The sequence below is a fragment of the Coffea arabica genome, chromosome 9c, assembly GCF_036785885.1.
Source record: "Coffea arabica cultivar ET-39 chromosome 9c, Coffea Arabica ET-39 HiFi, whole genome shotgun sequence".
Lineage (NCBI taxonomy): Eukaryota > Viridiplantae > Streptophyta > Magnoliopsida > Gentianales > Rubiaceae > Coffea > Coffea arabica.
Genome location: NC_092326.1, coordinates 38210124 through 38229619, shown reverse-complemented (window position 1 = coordinate 38229619; position 19496 = coordinate 38210124). Strand labels below are relative to the sequence as shown.

At 35.3% G+C, this 19496-nt stretch overlaps 1 protein-coding gene and 1 long non-coding RNA gene across 6 annotated transcripts; one reads left to right on the top strand and one right to left on the bottom strand.

The window, feature by feature from the left end:
- Positions 1–5205: 5205 nt before the first annotated feature.
- LOC140014285 (eukaryotic translation initiation factor 3 subunit C-like) lies at positions 5206–10413 on the bottom strand. Its single transcript, XM_072064846.1, has 4 exons — positions 10255–10413; positions 9969–10035; positions 7550–9352; positions 5206–6496 (listed from the first exon to the last, which is right to left on the bottom strand). Exons 2-4 carry the CDS (start codon positions 9990–9992, stop codon positions 5546–5548), a joined length of 2778 nt encoding a protein of 925 aa, XP_071920947.1. The 5' UTR covers positions 9993–10035; positions 10255–10413; the 3' UTR covers positions 5206–5545.
- A 421-nt stretch (positions 10414–10834) lies between these two features.
- On the top strand, positions 10835–15432 carry LOC140014287 (uncharacterized). 5 transcript variants are annotated; one of them, XR_011821010.1, is made up of 10 exons: positions 10835–11087; positions 11185–11305; positions 12282–12448; positions 12521–12981; positions 13310–13383; positions 13496–13655; positions 13750–13903; positions 14029–14149; positions 15047–15151; positions 15346–15432. It is a non-coding gene; the product is annotated as an uncharacterized lncRNA (long non-coding RNA). The 5 variants fall into 5 exon arrangements; XR_011821008.1 differs by lacking the exons at positions 15047–15151; positions 15346–15432 and adding an exon at positions 14250–14670 and having other exon boundaries at positions 12521–12619; positions 12885–12981; XR_011821007.1 differs by lacking the exons at positions 15047–15151; positions 15346–15432 and adding an exon at positions 14250–14670 and having other exon boundaries at positions 13496–13628.
- The last annotated feature ends 4064 nt before the right edge of the window (positions 15433–19496 follow it).

Sequence of the window (19496 nt, the reverse complement as noted above, 5' to 3'; positions counted from 1 at the left end):
AATGTATTGATAAATTTTATTTGTGTACATTGATTTAAATAAATGTGTACAACTACACCAACTAACATTTAATGCTAACTGTACCTGTCCCAAATCCTCCCCTTTATGTTTCATTCTGTATTCCATGTGCAAAAAATTAGACATAAGAGTAGTGTTAATTTCCTTTTGAATTCATCTTCCTTGAAGTAACACAGTCGATGAACATGCAGAAGTCTAGCGGACAGATGGAGGGTTAGTTTTGCGGTGAGATTTGTAGGAGCTTCTCTTCCTTCGCGTGTTATATACACCACTGTGTCTCGAACCAGAAACATGATATGGCTGATCTGACTGTTTACCATACCATCTAATGGAACCAAGTTCTGCAACCAGTAAGCCTGGAATTGCTAATACAATTATTTCATGGTTTGCAAAGAAAATAGAGTGTTTATGGATGCAGCTTGTGTTTCTTGACAATATAAACTTTTCCTGTATTTGTATATCTCCACATCAACTTGGCAAATCATATTACACTTTCCTAAATCCAAGAGTAACATATAAAGTTATAAAAAAAAACACTAAACATATATGGTACGATGCTATGCAAACATAATATTCAAAAATAATAATAACAAATAGGAAAAAGCAAGCTGTAGAAAATTATTTCTTCCGTTAATGGATAATCATATTATAGGAATTTATAAACTAATATGTTCATGGATGAAACGACTAACAAAAGGAAAAATACAATTTTTTTTGGGTGGGGAGGGGGGGGGGGGGGGGGCTGCTGTTAGCATTCATTATCTGAGTGATGAAGATGACAAACAAAAATTTCTACTGGTAATTGATTCTCAGAACCATCAGAAGGTAAAATCATCATCATCTGGAAGTACATTGGAAGAAAAATCTCCTGGGAAATCGTGAAAAAGGTTACCATTCTCTGCACCTATATTTTCCAAGGCGGTTGCATAAGCTTCAGGTTTACCATATGTTGAAAGGGAAGCATCTCCATCAAAGCTCCCACTAGATAACAGACGTTCGTGATCTTCTAATTGCTGCTGCTGCTGATCACGCACTTGATCATCAGCCTGAATGTTTTGAACAAAATTGTTGTATCCAAAGATACTAGATTGATGATCAGCTACGTCCATATCATTTTCTTCACTCCCTCCTCCTCCAAAGTTCAAGTTGATTGGACCTTTGAATGAAGAAGAAGGAGCACTCTGGCAGCCCGTAAACTGTTGCACCAAGGCTCGAAAATTCGTAGTGTTGGCATTCAGGAGAATCATAGGAGTCTTTTTCGATGCCCTCGATCTTCTTTTGTTTGGCTTTGTTTTGTTGTCTTTGGGATCCAAATCACCATAGTGTGCGCAAGAACTTTCAGAGCTCAACATGGTTTTGCCTGTTAACTTTGTTATTTCATCTTCTTCGGTAGCATCAAGGAATCCCTTTGATTCCATTAGTGGAAACCTATTTTGCAGGAGTTCATCAGAACTAGGGGTGGTGAAACTCATTAAGAGTTTAGGCTGCTTCTAAGTTCTAACTTGGGCAATATACACAAAACTACTAGTAGCTAAGTGGGTGATTATCTTGCCAAGAAAGCAAAAACAATCTATGGCTGGAAGGTTTTTATATGACTAATTGACTATGTAGGCTGGTGTTATAGTCAGAGACTAAGACATGTTGAATGTTGACCTCGAATTCATGTTCCACAGAGAGAGGGAGAAATGTATCAAGCCAAGAAACCAGGTGCTTCTGGGAAGTAACACATTATCTTATCATATTTTTTCCCCCTCTGATTGCATCATCCTAAGCTAGCTTTATTAAATTGTAAACTCGAAAGTGTACTAAACACAATTCTGCCCATCAAGTGTAAAATGAACACGATAGGTTGAAGATGAAGAGGTTATTTACTGAATACTCTTCTTAGAATTTGAAGAAGAAGAGTAGCCCTTATAAAAAGATGAGAGAAAAAATTTTACTGAATACTCTTGCCTTTTTTTTGTTTTTGTTAATTAATTCCCAGTCAGAAATTTTGAAAAGCTAAAGTAATTAATGCTAGAAAACTTTGATGGTAATAGTTTAAGCATCTTCTTGGATCCATTTTGTCAGTGGCAAGATCAAGAATTGAACATCATCCATGACGCATTATTGTCAGTGAAAGAGATGTGTACATTTTACCACACTATTTTATAGCGCGGCATCTTGCTGCCAAAGATAAAGAAATAGTCTTTTCATGTTTGGCGGATTAATGTCTCTTAGCACTTCAATTATTGACTTTCTGTGTGTGATACATGCACTATAAACAGTGGTTGACTGCGGACCCTAAAGCCAAGGTAATTAATATGATTTTTGAGGGAAGAGGAAAGTGAATTTCATTTTGCCTCCATCAGAAAAAGATTATGGTGGTTGGGGTGTTTGGTTCTTATTCTGAAATTGAAAATAGGATAGCAAGTATCAACCTCAACATGGGTATAGGGTTTTTGGCACTATACCCCTCAACCGTTTGGATTGAAACCGAAATGAGTTTCATTCTGATTAATGAACTAATCAATTTTAAAATTAAAGGACTAACAAGGGGCAAAATTTAATTACTTTTACTTTCTTTTTTTTTTTTTTGGAATGATTCTCGTAGCAATCTACTAAATAGTAACAAAAGGTATCATTAATTTTAATGCGCATTCCTGATATTTGTACCGATCTCTAAACATCAAAATGTTTCAAAACCAGACCGTTAAGTGAACCGGATAAGCTTTCGGTTCACATTAGTTCAAAGGTTTTTTATTCTTTTAATTATTAACTAGTAACTTATATAACTTTGAAAAAAAATTAATTAGTTTGAAACCGTTCAAAAGTTTGATTCTTTATTGGATTCAACTCTTTCTAAGTTGATCACTGAATTTGACCGGCATCATACTCCATTCGCGATTTGACCGGTCCGACCAGACGGTTCGATCTGGTTTCAAAACACTGCCAAGCATCCCAAAATTTGTCATAAAAAGGATAGATCAGCCAAGACCATAGGCCGTCCAATGGAGCTAAAATTTGTCAAAGGATGATCCCAATGTTAACAACTTGTTTATAGAGATTGAGATTTGAAGGCGATGAACAAGAATTAAAGCAATGAAGACACGCATTTTCTGCCCAATGATCTGTCGCAAACATTGCCCAAATGGCCAAACTCACTTGTTTTCAATTTCACCTTAATGGGCACGCAATTGACACCAGAATTCGTTTTTTTTGCGTGTTTACCTCTTCACCATTTTGTACTTCTAGATGATTAAAGGAACTTCAATATACGTATTTCCCACTATTACACAGCTGAACTTATATACAGTATACAGTACAGAAGGAAAATGTCAACATTGTTGACAACCTTCATTAATGGCATGTCACTTATGGTCGGTATTGACCAGTCAATTTCCAATTTATGAGTAATAATAATGACCCTAATTTAGCAATATTTTACCCTTGAATTTATATATATATTTACTTCAGAAAGAGAATATTCCATTTGCAACTGTGGTGGCTTCTTATAAAGCACATTATTATTGTTTACTAGAGCATCTAAAACAGTACTCGAGTTAATAAGTAGTTTTACCAGCATGCGTGGTTAAATAAAAAGTGGCTTTAGTGTTTGCCAGGATTACTGGCACCAGTACTTTTTACGTTGAAAGATGTATGATTTTGACTGTTGAAATACTACTCTGTTGCTATCTTTACTTTTAGTATATGATCAAACTTCATTTATATAATTCTTTAAAGGATTTTTTTTAACTGGTTCCCTATAACACACGTATCATTCACCTAACCTGTCATGTATATACATATACTAATAATTATTAATATTATCCTCTCTTGTATTTATATACTCTCTCATTATTTAATCTTGTTTATCCTCCTTCGTATTTATTTAATTTTTCTAATTAATCTCATATTTTCAAAAATATAACGCTTGAAATATATTTTAATGAATAATGAGTGCCCTGTGGACACCCGTCACACAAACCATTCTTTAAAATAACAAAAAGTTATCCCAAGCGCAAACACTCTAAAACCGTTTGAAAATTTATGAAACACTAACGATTATAAGACATCCCAAAATGGCTTTTTTTTTTTGTTAGCAAAAGTACAGCAATCCCTAATCGTTGATTTCTTAATTTGCATTAGTAAACATGTTATTTGATCTAAGTAAAACGAAAGAGACGCACTCCAAGAACACCTGAATTTTAGTACCCCTCAAAAGATATTCCAAGCTGTTATTAAATCTGCTTATTTCTGGTGCTTTTCATTGCCGGATCTCTGGTCAAACCGACATGTAATATATAGGGAGCATCTGAAGTTGAGAAGTTCAATTTGAACCGCGAATATGAAAGTGATGGCACAAATTTGTTGTCTGCCACAAATTTAAAGTTTAGATGATTTCAGGGTTGTATAAAATACATTCTCAACTAAATATTTAATTATAAACGTTGTTTTCAAAATTATCCAGTCTTGTTACTAAACAGAAGAAAGTTTACTTCTTAAGATCCAACAATCAGTAAACAATACTCCGGAGGCGGGGCTGCTGGAGGTCCGGCCGGCAAATTCTCCCAAACTTGACATCTGGCGGCGCAAAATGTGAACACAAGCTGCACAGGTATGACTATCTATAAAATGACGTTATGCTGTCGGGGTTAAAAAATTTAAATTTAAAATTCAGCCTTTATATACATATTACAGAATCAACGATAATAGTGTATGTATACCGTCAATGTATATAAAATTTACTCTTATTTTTTGTAAGCTAGCTAGTGACGAGGGCCGAATGAACGTTGTTTACATTTCACATGGCAAATTTTTTTTTTTTTTTTTTTTTTGTGAATGACCTAAGATCAATTTCTTTTTTTATTGTTTATTTTCTAGCTCCAAAACGAGCCAATGTCATCTTTGGATTCAAAATAGTTTTTGATGATAATTCTTAAAAAGACTTCAGACATTGCTCATTTCAAACAAACAAGAAAGAGACAATGGTGAATATCCGATGCCAAAGAACTGTAAACAGGTGAAACAAATGGTTACTGCTGCCACAGGCTTTGCATACTTGCAGTTGCCGGTCATCACAGAAGTCCACTTTTCCCAGCACATCTCTCTTTACACTGCCCAGATGTTGCAGGAAATTTCTTGCAAATTAGTGACACGTTACTGCAGCGTATGGAAGTAAAACCTAGAAATACCTAACAAGATGAATTCACAGTTAATGCATGCTGGCATAAATCATAAGCTGGAAGCTATTCAAAAGTTCGCCCAAGTTTCGCTGTTTTCAGCAGATGAAGAGAATCCAGACACACAAGCCACAGCCAAATCTTCAAAAAGCTAAAAAAAAGTGTTTTTGACATACAAAACTTTCCTAATAAGACGGAACAAAGAAAGTATCCGTTCATAAGTTAACAAAGGCTTGACTGGGAATCACAGACCAAACTCCTCTGTAGAACAATCAATAATTTCAGGATGATTAAATAAAATGGATGAGCTTCAAAAGGTTGAAAAGATGCGTTATTGCAGTGCTGGTTCGTCTATTTCTGCTACTCTATGCGTAGGCTCCCCTGTTCAGACTGACCATTCGCGTGGAACCATCCATCTGGCTCGCCCTGGCAGCTGAACCAGTTTGGTAAGTTCTCCCAACTCCACGAGACTGACCAGTTCTGTCCCTAGAAAAGCCACCAGCCTGCCCTGAATATGTTCTTCCTCCGGCATTATATCCTGTCCGACCCCCACCAGTTCCATGCCTGCCTTGTGAGAAAGACAAGTCTTGCCATCTAGCAGTGCCACCAGAAGCTGCTGCTGCAGCATAATCCTGGCCATCCCTACGCCTCAGGGGAAGGTTTTCCAATCCTCCACCCCCAATTCGCGACTCTTGTGCTCTCTCATTGCTTTCGGCAAGAACAGTCAGCTTCTCTGTCAAATGAAATGCCAATGCCTGCAACCTAGTATGCTCAACATCATGGAACACCATGCACCGGGTTGGCTGGTCCCAACTTGCATGAAGCTCCTCAGTGATCATCATCTTGCTGACAATGCTGTGAGTTTGCTTATCTGAAAGGTCAAACATCTTTGCAAGCTGATCCAGGCTGAGCGAATCATAAGAGGATGAATATGTGAAAAGGTAGGTGCGAAGTGCCTCTTCCTTGATTTTAGCCCTTAGCATCTCAAGGACACTGTCCTTGTTGCGGAGCAACCTCCAGATATCAAGGGAATTAATAACATCAAAGGCCTTCTGGTAGTCTCCCTGCCTAAGAGCCCTTGTGGCTGCCATTACATGGTCCCTGACATTTTCAGGGGGACCAGTAAATGTCTGCCTCTCACTCACCTCAAGCAGCCGTCTGAAAGTCTTGCTGATAACCTTGCGCTTAGCATCATGGCTGTTGGCTGCCATGTTAGGAACCTCAAGCAGCATGGCACAAATCAGATGGACAGCCTCAAGAAGCTCAAGATTTATATGCATATGGTATGGCATTTGGCGCCTCCTTTCCATCCGTTCCTGAAAATAGTAATCATTGATAAAAATCAATCCTCCAAGCGACACCACAAAGGAGTTCCAAAGGAAAAGCTAGCCAGCTGTGAATCACGAAGTACATACAGATGCTAAACATCTAGTTTCCCTCTGATTATTTATACAGTCAATCTAAAAAAGTGAGGCAGAGGATATCAATTTCATATTGAATCAAGGAGTACAAGTGGATTGAGAATTTTACAATCCTAGTCAATACAATCACTAAATTTGTAGTTCATTAGTTTTACTGCATGAAGTCAACATCATAGCCTTCATCTCATGATTTTGACAAGCAAAACTATTTGATACACCCACTACAGCAGAAACCATAGAATATAATTGTTTGGTTTGTGGATTATTACCAAAAATTTATTTGCTTGTATCATCAATACATTTTCCAACCACCTTTTTATCTCATATACATCACATAAAAAAAATGCCACAGTATTTTTAAAAAAATTATCCCAAATAATCTATTATCCAAACACAAACATTCCTACATCAAACCTAGAAGGAAACTGAGGCTAACCATTCACGATGCTTACAAATCTTAAACAACCAAAAATTGGCCTATGGTGAATAAATATAAAATACAAAAAAATAATGAGAAACTCAACTCACAATAAATTTAGTGGAAAAATATAGAGAAAAGGACCAACACAAAAAAAAAAAAAGAAAAAAGAAAGAAAGGACATGAGACAACTCATGGGCCACAAACACTGGAGAACTATCGACATAAACCTATTCCTAATCAAACTAATAAACATAGAACACTAGCAACTGCTCAAACTGCTAATAAGTATTTCACTTACAGCAGGGGAAGGGAAAGAGGGAAGTAGAAAATACAAGAGGGAAAACTGGAGACTGTTATTTTTTAAGTTAGATAGGCAGAAAACATGTGAGATAAGGTCAGCATTTAAAAGAACATGTGAGATAAGGTCAACATTTAAAAGAACATGCAAGATAAGGTCAGCATTTTAACAGAGGAGTTATGTAGCGTGGACTAATTAACTAGATCACAGCCAGGGAAAGAACAAGTACCTGTTCTGGTGTCTTTTCATGGAATCGACTTTGTGAGACACCTTGAGCAAGCAATTCCTTCACTCGTCCAGCGGAGTACAGTTCAGACAGGCAACCATGTCCTTCAGCTATAAGTCCAACCCTAAATGCAGACAATCCAAGTTGTGCCATTGCTCTGTTAAATAGTATCTGAGTGGAAATATCCATATGCTGAATGCTATCCTGCAAGTGACTCATCAGCAATAGGTCACGCGATGTCGAGAATTCATCCAGTAAAGCATGATGGTAGATGTCACAAAGCATTGCACGGGCCTTAGTCCGCTCATCACCAGACCTGTAGATGAGCGAAACCAGGATGTCCATCAATGTCCTGCTACTCTCAGGAAAGGTGGATTTCCGCGGCACAATTTCTGGAGTTGCAACAAATGATGGTGGGGCCCTGCTCTCCTCAACCGCTTTTGGTTCCCCATCTGCCTCACCTTCTCCACCTTCATTCTGTTCAGCCAACTTCCTCATTGCATCATATACCTCCTGGGGTTTATAGTATATGAGTTCAACCCGTTTAAGAGCTACCTTCGCTGCACCCTTGTTGTCACCAGCCCTTTCCAGATATTCTTGCACATTCTGAGAAAGAACTGCCAATGTGGGCTCATCCCGAAGCCTCTCAATGTATTCACGGGTGTGTGGATCAATGACCTGCAAGCTCTTAAAAAATTCCACATCTATTCTTTCAAGGAAAGCTACTAAGTTTCCCCAAATCCGAATAGCACCATTATAATCTGTCCCCTTTTGTGTCTCATTTTCATCAGGCTCTACCATGTCGTCAACCACAATGTTTGTATATTGAGTCAAAATATCAAGTATGGTAAGCAGATTTTGGACACACTTCTTCCACACGTTTATGGGCATGTGAGTATTTAGACTAGGATTAACATCAAACTGCGCAGAGACAACACTAAATAAAATCTCAAGCTTCTGAGCAGGGGTCTTGGCAACTCTGGTCAAGAATGTGAGTTGCTCAACCAACTCAATCCTTCCAGTTCCCTTCCTTCCTCTTGCAGCTACAATCTCCTTGAACTTCTTGTTGACTGTATCCCAGGTGATTTGACTTGGGTCCTTGAACTGTTTATCCATGAGCTTATCTTTTTTGCTCATCATCTTTTCCCACCCTGGACCAGTTTCATTTGCATCATCCTCACCAGCTTCCTTGTCCTCATCTTCTTCTGCATCAGATTCCATACCAAGTTTTGAAGGGTCTTCCTCAAACTCTGAGTCCTCATCTTCCCCATCCTCGTCATCATCATCTCCATCTTCTTCCTCCTCAACTTCAGGATTCTCCCTATACTTGTTAATCATCTCTTCATACTGTTTATTGTTCTTCTTCAGCTTCTGCTTCATCGAATTTAGTGCCTTAGCATTACTACTGCTCATCTTCTTCTTTGCCTCCTTATTAGCTAACGCTTGATTTAAGAAGTCTTCCAACATAACAAGAGCTTTAATATAAACATTTGGCACCCTGTCAGACTCATTGACTCGCATCACCTTCTCCAATTGCTTATTAATCTTGTCAAAGCTCTCTTGCAGGCTGACCCAGTCATTAATTTTCATAGCATTTTTCATCTGGTCAATGGTAGCTGTCATCTCTTCGAACCGCTTGTCCTTCACAGATTTGACAACACGCTTTTGCCCATCCTCATCATCACTTTCAGTATCACTGCCCTGAAGATACTTACTCTTGGCTGCCTTATTGATGTCCTCAACTGGGACCTCATTATCCTCCTGCTCATAATCACTCTCCTCCTCCTCTGTCTCACTGTCACCACCCTATAAAACCCAAACATAAATGTCAATCCCACATCCCAGAAAAATAATAAAAAAATTCAATGCATGCAGTATAAAACCTTCAAACAGACGACATTCACTAGTGCTTCAAGACCATAATATCGGCATCCATTGGGACAAGATATTCAATTGTAAACAACGCAAAAGGAAAAAAAATAGAAAAGGGAAGTAAAGGAAACTAAAAAGCCAAAGAAAATTCATATAAGCATAAATGTCTTATTCACTCAATCTTCAAGCCCCACCGCCGGGAGAACACCGGAAAAAAAATCCCAAAAATCCAAATACTTAGCAAAAAGGGAAAAAAAAATCATAGCCATAAGCATAATTCCAGCATCTTATCCGTCCACCCTTTCACACCACCAGAAAACCAAAAAATCCTCAAAATCCAAATATTTATTACACAAGTATTAAGGAGTATTTGACTAGAATATCATCAGCACAAAAAAAAAAATCGAAACTTGAAAGTTCTTATGTCAAAACGGCATAAACTGTGAATACAATTAGATTCAAGCTTCAGTCTGGGCAACAGCCAAATCACACGCACAAGCCCGGGTAGAAGGCTATACTGGTAATTTTAAAAAAAAAAAGCAGCACAAACCTGAGTCCAAAATCGCGAAGCCATGGTTGCTAACTCACTAATTCAACAAATCTGAGCTGCGAAAAACCTGCAAAAAGAATAAAATTCACCAAGAAAATCAATAAAAATTCCCGATAGAAGAAACAAATCAAAGGTCGAACCTTTAACCACAGCATTCGATAATTAACCCTAGACTTCAGAAAAGCCCTAATCCTTACACTCAATCAATAACAATAACAAATCCAGCTGGAAAAAAATGAAAAAATACAGTACAAAAGACAGATGTGTTCGTAGATTACAATCAGACCTGAATGAGCAATAGAAATCAGAGAATCTGACTCGGAAAACTGATTCTAAATAAATTGGAGATGAAGGGAGGAAAAGATGCGAGATAGCGGCGGTAGGGTGGTGGGAGTTTATCAACATATATATAGAATAAGAGCCAAGGAGTGGTTTTGGTCTGAGGCTCTTGTTTTTCGTCAATGTCTTTAAATCTGGACCGGGGAGTGAACCGAAAAACCCTCCAATTCACGGTTCAATCAGTTCAATTCCGATTCAAAGGTTTAATAATTTTTTATTTATTTTAGTATTAAAAATTTTGAATAAAACTAAAATATTTATTTAAAAAATAAATAATTAATAAAAACCGGTTGAACCTTCCGATTTTTACTAATTTTATCAGTTCAATCGAGTCTTGATCGGTTTTAATCGGTTCAATTAATTCTTTGACTTTGTGATTGAACCGGATTGAAGGCATGATCAATTTACGGTTCGATCGATCGAACCGGCCTGTCCGATCTGATTTTCAAAACATTGGTTTTGGTTGGCTCTTGTGCTACTCACGTGCCAGGATTGAAGAAAGTTGTAAAATTACAGCTCCACTTCTCTTCTTCATTTTTTTTTTGGTCACCTCTCTACTTCACTGCAGCTGTACTGGTTCTGCTGAGTCATGGTTTTTTTTTTGTACTTGACGGAGCTGAACAATTAATGTAGTTTTTTTCGACTAGAGCCACTTTCTCTACATTGATAGTTCCCGCCGTTGCCTCTTTTTTTTCTTTTGATGTGGCTGGAATTCTTGCGATTTGGTGGCATAGAAGTATCTTCTGCCAGTTGCGCTTTCTTTTATTCGTCTTTTTAAAGGTATTGCCTCCATTGTTCTCTTTTATAGGTTTTTTGGTGCTATTTTTTTCGATTGTTTCTTCATCGATTTTAAACTGGAATCATTGTGGTTTGGCAGTACTCCCGCCGTTTCCTCTTTTTTTTTTTTTTTTTTTTTTACTTTTGCTACGGCTGGAATTCTTGCAGTTTGGTAGCATAGAAGTATCTTCCGCCAATTGTTTTTGTTCGTCATTTTAAAGGTATTGCCTCCATTGTTCTCTTTTATGGTTTTTTTGTGCTATTTTCCCGGCTGTTTTTAGCGTATGAGGTTCCAAAAAGAAGAAAGAAAAGGGGGAGTTTCTTACTGTTGTTTTACTTCTTGTTGAAACAAGAAAAGAATGATTTCTTGTTGGAACTTCTTGCTGGTTTGTTTTTCCTTTGGCTTTTTTTCTCTTTTTTTTACATCCAACGTTTTATCTGTGGTTTGTGGAATGAGTTTTTTATTGTGGTATTTTGGGGCTCCTAGAATATAGATTTTGTCTTTCTTGTTCGATGTTTTTTCAGAATGTATTTTACCTTTTTCTTGATTATGTGGACTTTTAAGGCCAACTAATTGTTTGTTGGTTTCCTTCTTTTTTTTTTTTTGGTAGTGGAATGTTGTCTTTTATGGGATTTTTTTTATCTTCAAAAATGGTCTTGTTTTGTATCTATTTGTTTTCTTATTTCTTTGTCACTGTATGTTTTTTTTTTAATTTATTTTTTATTCTCTGTCTTTTGTAGTTTTTTGCTTTTTTTTTTGGTGTTTCTGCTTTGCCCTTTCTTTTGTGGGTTTTTAAGGTTGGCTAATTATTTAGCTGCAATTTTTGCTGTATTTTTAGTAGTTTGTTTGTGATTGATAATTTGCTTTTCTTTTTTCCCTTGGTAGACTATTGTTATCTATTTTGCATTGTTATTGTACTTTTGTGATTGGTAAATTGTTTTCCCTTTTTTTCATTTGTTTTTTTCATTTTTTTATGGTTTGCTTTGTTTGCTCCATTTGCTTCTTGTATGCTTGTGGTTGTTCTCCGTTTTTTGGAGTTTTAGCTTTTTGGTAGTGCCTTGTTTGGTGCTCTCTTGAAATTTAATGTTTTGGCTTTTATACAGTGTTTATTTGTGGTGGCTTTTAGTGTATGTTACTGTCATCTTTTTGCTATGCTCTCTTTCTAATTGTTTTTTATCTGTATTCCTGTTCGCTAGATATGTGGTCAGAGCATGTTAAGGGGGTATTACATGTGCCGGAGGTTAATTCTTACATGGTTTGTTGGACATGTTAAGTTCAGCTTATCGAGGCATCGCATATAAAGACAACCTGTGGGAGCGATTTACTGAAAAAGTTTCGCTATTTTGCTTTTTCTGATTTTCAGGTATAGATTTCTGCCGGTTTGTTGTTTTGCTTTCCTTGATGCTTTTACTGACTGTGCTTCTGTTTCTTTTAGGGTATGAAGGCTACTGCACTTGCAATTGGGGTAACATCAATTGTGTTAGCCAGTTACTTGTGCCGTTTAGAAAGTACCGTATTTCCAAAGCTCGTGTTTGTAAGATCCCTGATTGCATGGCTATTGGATCTTATCCCTATTATTGGGTTTTGACTGACCAAACTATGATTGATGAAGTATTTGAAATAGAGGCTCCAAAACTTCCATGTTATTTTGCGTTAGACTCTATTTCTTTGTGTCACACTGTTGCTGAGATAGAAAAGTTCATAAGTAATGCATTGTAGATTAAACTGTTTTTTTTGTGATGGGTACGACTATATCTATATGTTGTGATTTTCACCGGTCTTTTTTTGGACCTTGGCAGATATCATGGGAATTGTTCTCTGTGCCTTTCCTGTCAGGGAGGTTTATTTTGAAGGGGGACCATCTATTGCACGGGACTATGTAATTGTTAATTATGAGTAGGTGTTGATTTTAGTTTTGTTCTGTCTGTTATTTCTACTGCTTGTCTTTGACTTGATAACTTTTGTTTATTTGACACTGTAATTAAAGCATGAAGCCTATTATTGACACTCTGGAATGAGTTCGAGGCCCTAGAGGGGACTATTATTTTGGCTAATATTGCAGAGAATTTGTTTGTAATTTGTATCAGGATTAGAGTCATTGCAAATAGCTGTAGGTTTCTTTCGTTTTCACTTGGCTTTTTGTTTTTTGGTCCATGCAGGTTTTGTTGTTTGAATACAGTAGTAATTGATCTTTTTTACTATAATTTCTCGATGTCTTTTCCAGATTTGTCATTGTCTACTCAATTCTCATCTGTTATATTGGTTTCACCGGATGTACAGCAAGCAGGAAATCTTCGGGTGTGGTTTTGTTGTTTTTATGTTTTGAAGTTGTTTCCTTTTTTGTTGTGTCCTGTTGTGCTTTTAGGCTTTATTATGTTTTGTCTTTGACAGATCAGTATACTTTGTTTAGGTTCCAGGGGAAAAGTTCGCAATTGATTCGGATGCTTCATGAACGGAGTTATGCTAACCCATGTGTATTGTTGCCTCTGGTTACTTTTAATCATATAAGTCCAATCTCATCGATTTCTCAAGCAACTAAATTTGTGAGTGTGCCATTGATTTTTCTGGAGGTGCGGCTTTTTCTCCCTCTAATCTTTTTTGTTTTGTTAGCTAAATCAGCTAATACCCATTTTTTTTTATTTTTATGTATGTTTCTGACTGTAGGATATGGGAACTGCTTGGATAAAGGGTAGAGTGTCTCTTGAGTATATGATGGGTAGACTATGGTACTTGGCCTGCCCACATTGTTATCTTCCTAACGATTTTGCTTTGAATTGGGGGATCATGTGTGTGGGCGAGCGATTTATATTTACCCAAGGTATAATGTTTTTATGTTGGTTACTGTAAATTTTTTTATGTGTTGTTTCTATAGTTGCCTGATCTAGGGAATTATTGCCTTTGCTTTTTCTTTGTGCTGAGTTGTTTATAAATTTGTAATGTAAGGGCTTGCGTGACTCTTATGATCACGGATGAGACTGGATCTTTGAATGTAGTAGCCATGGGAGACAAGGCTGAAAAGTTGATTGGTATTAGTGTTCACTGTTTATTTCAAGCGCAGCAAGAGGTACTTCTTTTTTCTTGGCTTAGCTATAAAAGTGAAAAATTATCTTGTGTGACCAATTATTTGTCATGCCAATGAGTTGTTGTATTCAATTGGTTGATAGAATGTGCATCTTACTGATCGTGTTGCAAGTGAACTCGAGGGAAAAGTTTTGTTGTGAGGGCTGTGAAGGGTGCTCTATATACAATTGTCACTGTCTACGACGCAAATGAAATTGGAAGCAATACTTGCTGATGCCTTTTAGATGTTTATCTAATTTGCCACTCTTTGTATTTGGTTGTGTCAACTATAGTTTATGAGACATTAGACTTTATTTGCTGGTTGTAATTAGGTTGAGTTATGGTGAACTTGTAATGTTGTTGGTTCATGGATTATGTTTCTTTTTGAATCTGTATGTATTTGGATATTAATCCAATGTTAACTGCTCCTATCATGGCTGTCAACAAATGTAATTACCACTCTTGTTGAAGTAATGGACATGTCCATTAGAAAGGGTATACCAAATGTAAGATTCTTTAGTGTTATTTTTGTTTTGTTCTTATTTTATCATGGCCTGAAACCATGCTCACTAAACTATAATTTTCTTGTATATTTATTGTGAAGAGAAAGTAAAAAATCAGACTTAGTTGTCATTACTATGATGTTTGAAGATTTATTTTCTCTTTGTTAAATTGAATACATTTGCCTTCTTAAGCTTAGAAATTATGTCCAACGCCATGTCCAAAGATAATATTATTTAGGCTATATAAAACTATCAAAATTTTCTTTAAGAGATAATTGAAAAGAGGTGATCAATGAGAGAATATATAAGTTTTTTTTTTTATTGTTTATGATCATATACAAAATATATTCATATCTGATTCAAAAGAATTAGCTCACCTCATACCATTCTTGCGCAAGTATTGGACATGTCCTTCTACGGACAAAGTGGAGTTGATTCTATAGGTGGTCCAAGCTAAAAAGTGAAATTGTTGACGGGCCTGTACTATTTTCTATCCTAATCAGGTACACTATCACTTGTAATTACCCTTTAAAGACGTGATCCTTGCTGCAGATTGCTAAGTTCCATTATGCCTTTTAATTTTGTCGTAGTCTAGCCATAGTCCTTTTTTGTACCTTTATTTTTAATAGGTATAGATACAGGATTGAGTTTGTGCTAAGTGGCTACTGAATTTGTTTGTTTGTTTATGATTTTGCAGATTCATTGGCATATTGAGAGAAATATTGCCGGGCCTTATTGAAGGGCATTATTGCCGCAACGGATCTTCTGTCCCACACCCTGTGCCACTCTCTGTCCCACTTTTTATTATATTGTTATTTCTCATTTATAAACATCATGTTTTAATTCTTTTTTGCTTCCTTAAGATCCAATAACTATTAATTGAGTAATACACAAAATTTAACAAACTCAAAAAATCAAAATGCATAAAAAATGAGATTTTTTATGAATTTTCTGCTGTATTTTTTAATTTTCTATTATATATTGCTTTTTTGAAGCTGTTATATTTATTTTTTACTTAATTAATAGTTATTGGATCTTAAGGAAACAAAAAAGAATTAAAACATGATGTTTATGAATGAGAAATGGCAATTTAATAAAAAGTGGGACAGAGAGTGGCATAGGGTGTGGGACAGAAGATCCGTTGCGCATTATTGCCGGGCCTTATTGCTAAAGGGCATTATTGTCTTTTTATCACAACAAGGGAGGTATTTGTAATTATGTAAATTTCAAGGAAGCCGAGTGATATTGTCAAAAATCTCAGAAAGGTTTTTGAAATTATCCCCAAATAGGAATTTGTGTATATATCCCACTGTTGTATTGTACGCAAAATATTTATTTACAAAATGCTCCCTTAAGATGTACAGTTTACTTGCTTTGCCCCACTAAGTCCTGAAGTGGGTAAATTCACCTCAGCATGTGAATATCTCCAAGTGTTTTTTTAAAAGAGAAAATTAAAGTTCTGGTATCAAATATTTGGAGCATTGACAATTTTAGTTCTTAATGTTTGGACAAAAGTGCTAACGAAAAAAAAAAGTTTGGACAAAAGTAAATTTAGTACTAAATGTTTAATTTTTAAGCATATTTAATCTAATTGAAATTGATTGGTTTTGGTAACTTGTTCTTGGAATTCAGTAGCTTAAGTAGCACGTGTGGACGGCTAAATTTTGAAAAAAAAAAATTAGAGAAAAAAAAAAGTTTGCAACCCATAATTTATAATTAAAGGGGCACTAATTACCCCCATGCATGGTAGTCAGGTAGCTAAAGAGTAAAGACTAATTACTCAGCTTACCACTAATATTTTTTCCTTTTTTCTAATTTTTTTTCAAATTTAGCTGTCGACAATTGCTACTATATGATCTGATTCCAGTAATAATTTGTCAAAACTAATCAATTGGAAAAAAAATATGGAAGATTAGGTGGATTTCAAATTTATATGTGATAGTTTTGTTGCATTTTGCACTTGCATAGAAGAAGAGTAGCAAAGAATATCTTATGTCTTATACATATAAGTAAACAATTTTATTGAGAGCTTTTTCGTCCTTTCCTCACAACACTTTCACGTTGGATGATGGAATGCAGATTAATTGTGTTACATATAACAAAATTAAAAATATTTAGGGTCAATTTAATCTGTTAGAACTAATCTTCCTTCTCTTAGATGGTTTGTTGTAAGGAAATAGTACTCCCTATGTATTTATTGATTCTTACTCTATCTATTTTGGAGGTAAGATTTTATACCCTCCTCCTTTTTCACTTATTTTTATTGATAAATTTACGGAGTTTTCCATTAAAAATATTTCAATCTATTTATAGAATAAATGGAGAAAACTGAAAGTTTATTTTTGGAGGGCAAATTTTGCAATTAAACAATTTACTTTCTTGAAAATTTTTGCTAATCCTGTTAACATATGGTTTTAATCAATTCCAGCTTGGATGAAAGTACATTGCGCTTCTAAGGTTGTACTTTATTATTTTGATTGGTAACCGGTATACCTTACCTTTTTCTTTTGTATCAAAATCTATCTTATATGTATTGGATATGTTTCTTGTCTGGAAAAAACATTATTTGATTGCATTATAAACATATTTTTTAATCATTTTTTTATTTTTTAATTACCTTTTTAACTCACGGACATCATCTTATAAAAAATGCTACAATATTTTTTCAAAAAAAAAAAAATTTTTTTCAAATAATCTCTTATCCAAACACACTCATTATTTATCAGTTAGATTTTGGGTTATTTTAACTTTTCCCCTGATGTCCAATTCAATTCCAATTTACCATTTGTAGTTTAGATATTGTGAAAGTGTAATTTCTATGCTTTTGTAAATATGCACCAGTCCTCCAAGTGAATGAATTAATCTCCTCCAGAACCAAAAAGGTTGAACCTGTCTGTAAGAGCTATGGGGAGGATATTGAAACTATGGAGCATCTCTCCCTTTTTTTTTTGGTAGGCATGCACAACAAGGGTGAAGCATGGCTCCACTACAATGGCATGGTATAACTGATCAGAGGGGAGCTTCATGAGGTGGTGGAATGCACTGCTGGAGGCCAGGATGAGGACTGGTGGAGCAGAGCACATAGCACTATTGAGGACCAAGAAAGCAAAGGACATAAGCTTGTTCATGGCATCCACAGTCTAAGTTGTTTTTGAAATGCTCATTTGGTCTATCAACTAATGACAATAGAAATAGAAGTAGTATGATCAGCAATCATGCTCTAAACATCATCCAAGATGAGAAATGGTGGAATTCTTGGTGTTTTTGACACTTTCATATAGCTCAATATGGACCTTTGCTCAACAATTGTAAAGTTACAAATTTAGTAATACAACTTCCTATTGCTTCCAGAAAAAAAAAGAAAAGAAAATTCCTATGATTTTGATTAAGTACTTAACCATGGACTTCTTCACCAATTAAAAAAGGACGATAATAGTATTCGAATTGCGTATTTCAAGTTAACTAGTTTAGGCAAGAAAGGATAATCTATGAGGTTATAGAACTAATACGGCTTAGAATAGCTAATACTCAAAAAAAAAAAAAGCAAAAAGAAGATAATAAAGAAATATAAAAAACATGGATTACTTTTTTTTTGTTGCTATTAGTTGAAACTAATAAATAATTCGTTTGGTAGTACTTTTTAACTAACAAATAAGAGTTGTTTCATCCATTGTGACCTAAATTTATTAGGTATTCTTTTAGCTTTCTTAGTTAACTGAATAGTATCTATTTGAGCAAAATTGTGACTATTAAGGACTAGATTAGTTTTTCTTCAAATCATAAAGGACCAATTTGGCTTAATTCTGCAATATGACAGACTAAGTTTGTTTTAGGAAAAAAAAAAAGAAAGGGAGCATTTTGGTCCACGACCTAAAGTCTAGGGACAAAATTTGCAATTTTCCTTATTGGTTAATCTTCTTGAAAAGAAGTATCTTTCAAATATTCAATCTGCAAAGACATCCATTAGAAGTATAAATTTTGAAGTGCTGTTATAGGAATAGTATTTGCTTTTTTTTTTTTTTTAAATTGCATTGGATTCCTTTCACCCCAATTTCACCGCTATATTCCATACATAATTGAGTGGTTTTAGCAGGGATTCAGAGTTTTTAGGAAATTTTTTGTAAATATGCTTCATACACGTATTCTAATTATCTTTTTATCTCATATACATCACATTACTCCTTATTTCCTTCTATAAAAACTCCTAAAAAATGCAATCTAAATAGAACCTTAGTTCTTATTACAAGGACAATGAAAATGCATTAAGGCCTTGTTTGGAAGCCAAGTTTTTTGCTAAGTTTGTCTGCTACAAGTTTTTTTTAACACCTTTAGCTACAGTGACCTCAAAAAACTTTTCAAAGTTTTTAAACTATACACTTCAAAATATTCAAAAAAAAAAAAACACAGTTCCAAAATTTGGCTAAAAATTTCTACAGTAAGTTACAGTAAAGTTTTAGACAAACACCCAAAAAACTCACCTTCTAAACTGCAATAATTAGTTCTTCTTATTCTTTTTTCTTTCTTTTATTTTGACAAAAAAGGCAAGAACATGGCCAGATGAAAAACCCGAAATTCACATTGAAATAAAAGTAATTCCATTATATTGATTTCAAGCTGTGCCTCATGAAACAAGACTAAGTCACACTGTCCTAAAAGATTGACAACATCACTTAATTCACAATTAACATTTGCAGTCATAGGAACAGTATGTGAATATAATATTGAGGTAAGGCTGCAACGTACATTTCAAGTTCTTTGCCTTGGACAAATTTGGCCCGAGGCCCCATAGCTTGTATCTGATGGAAACTATAATCTTGCTTCAATAGATACACAAAAAAAACTTTTCTT

Excerpts from the sequence above, each read along its gene's own strand:
- LOC140014285 (XM_072064846.1), bottom strand. The coding sequence starts at position 9,992 with ATGGCTTCGCGATTTTGGACTCAG. Across the intron at positions 9,353-9,968 it reads CTTCGCGATTTTGGACTCAG|GGTGGTGACAGTGAGACAGA; the intron begins GTTTGTGCTGCT and ends TGGGTTTTATAG. Across the intron at positions 6,497-7,549 it reads ATGAAAAGACACCAGAACAG|GAACGGATGGAAAGGAGGCG; the intron begins GTACTTGTTCTT and ends TACTATTTTCAG.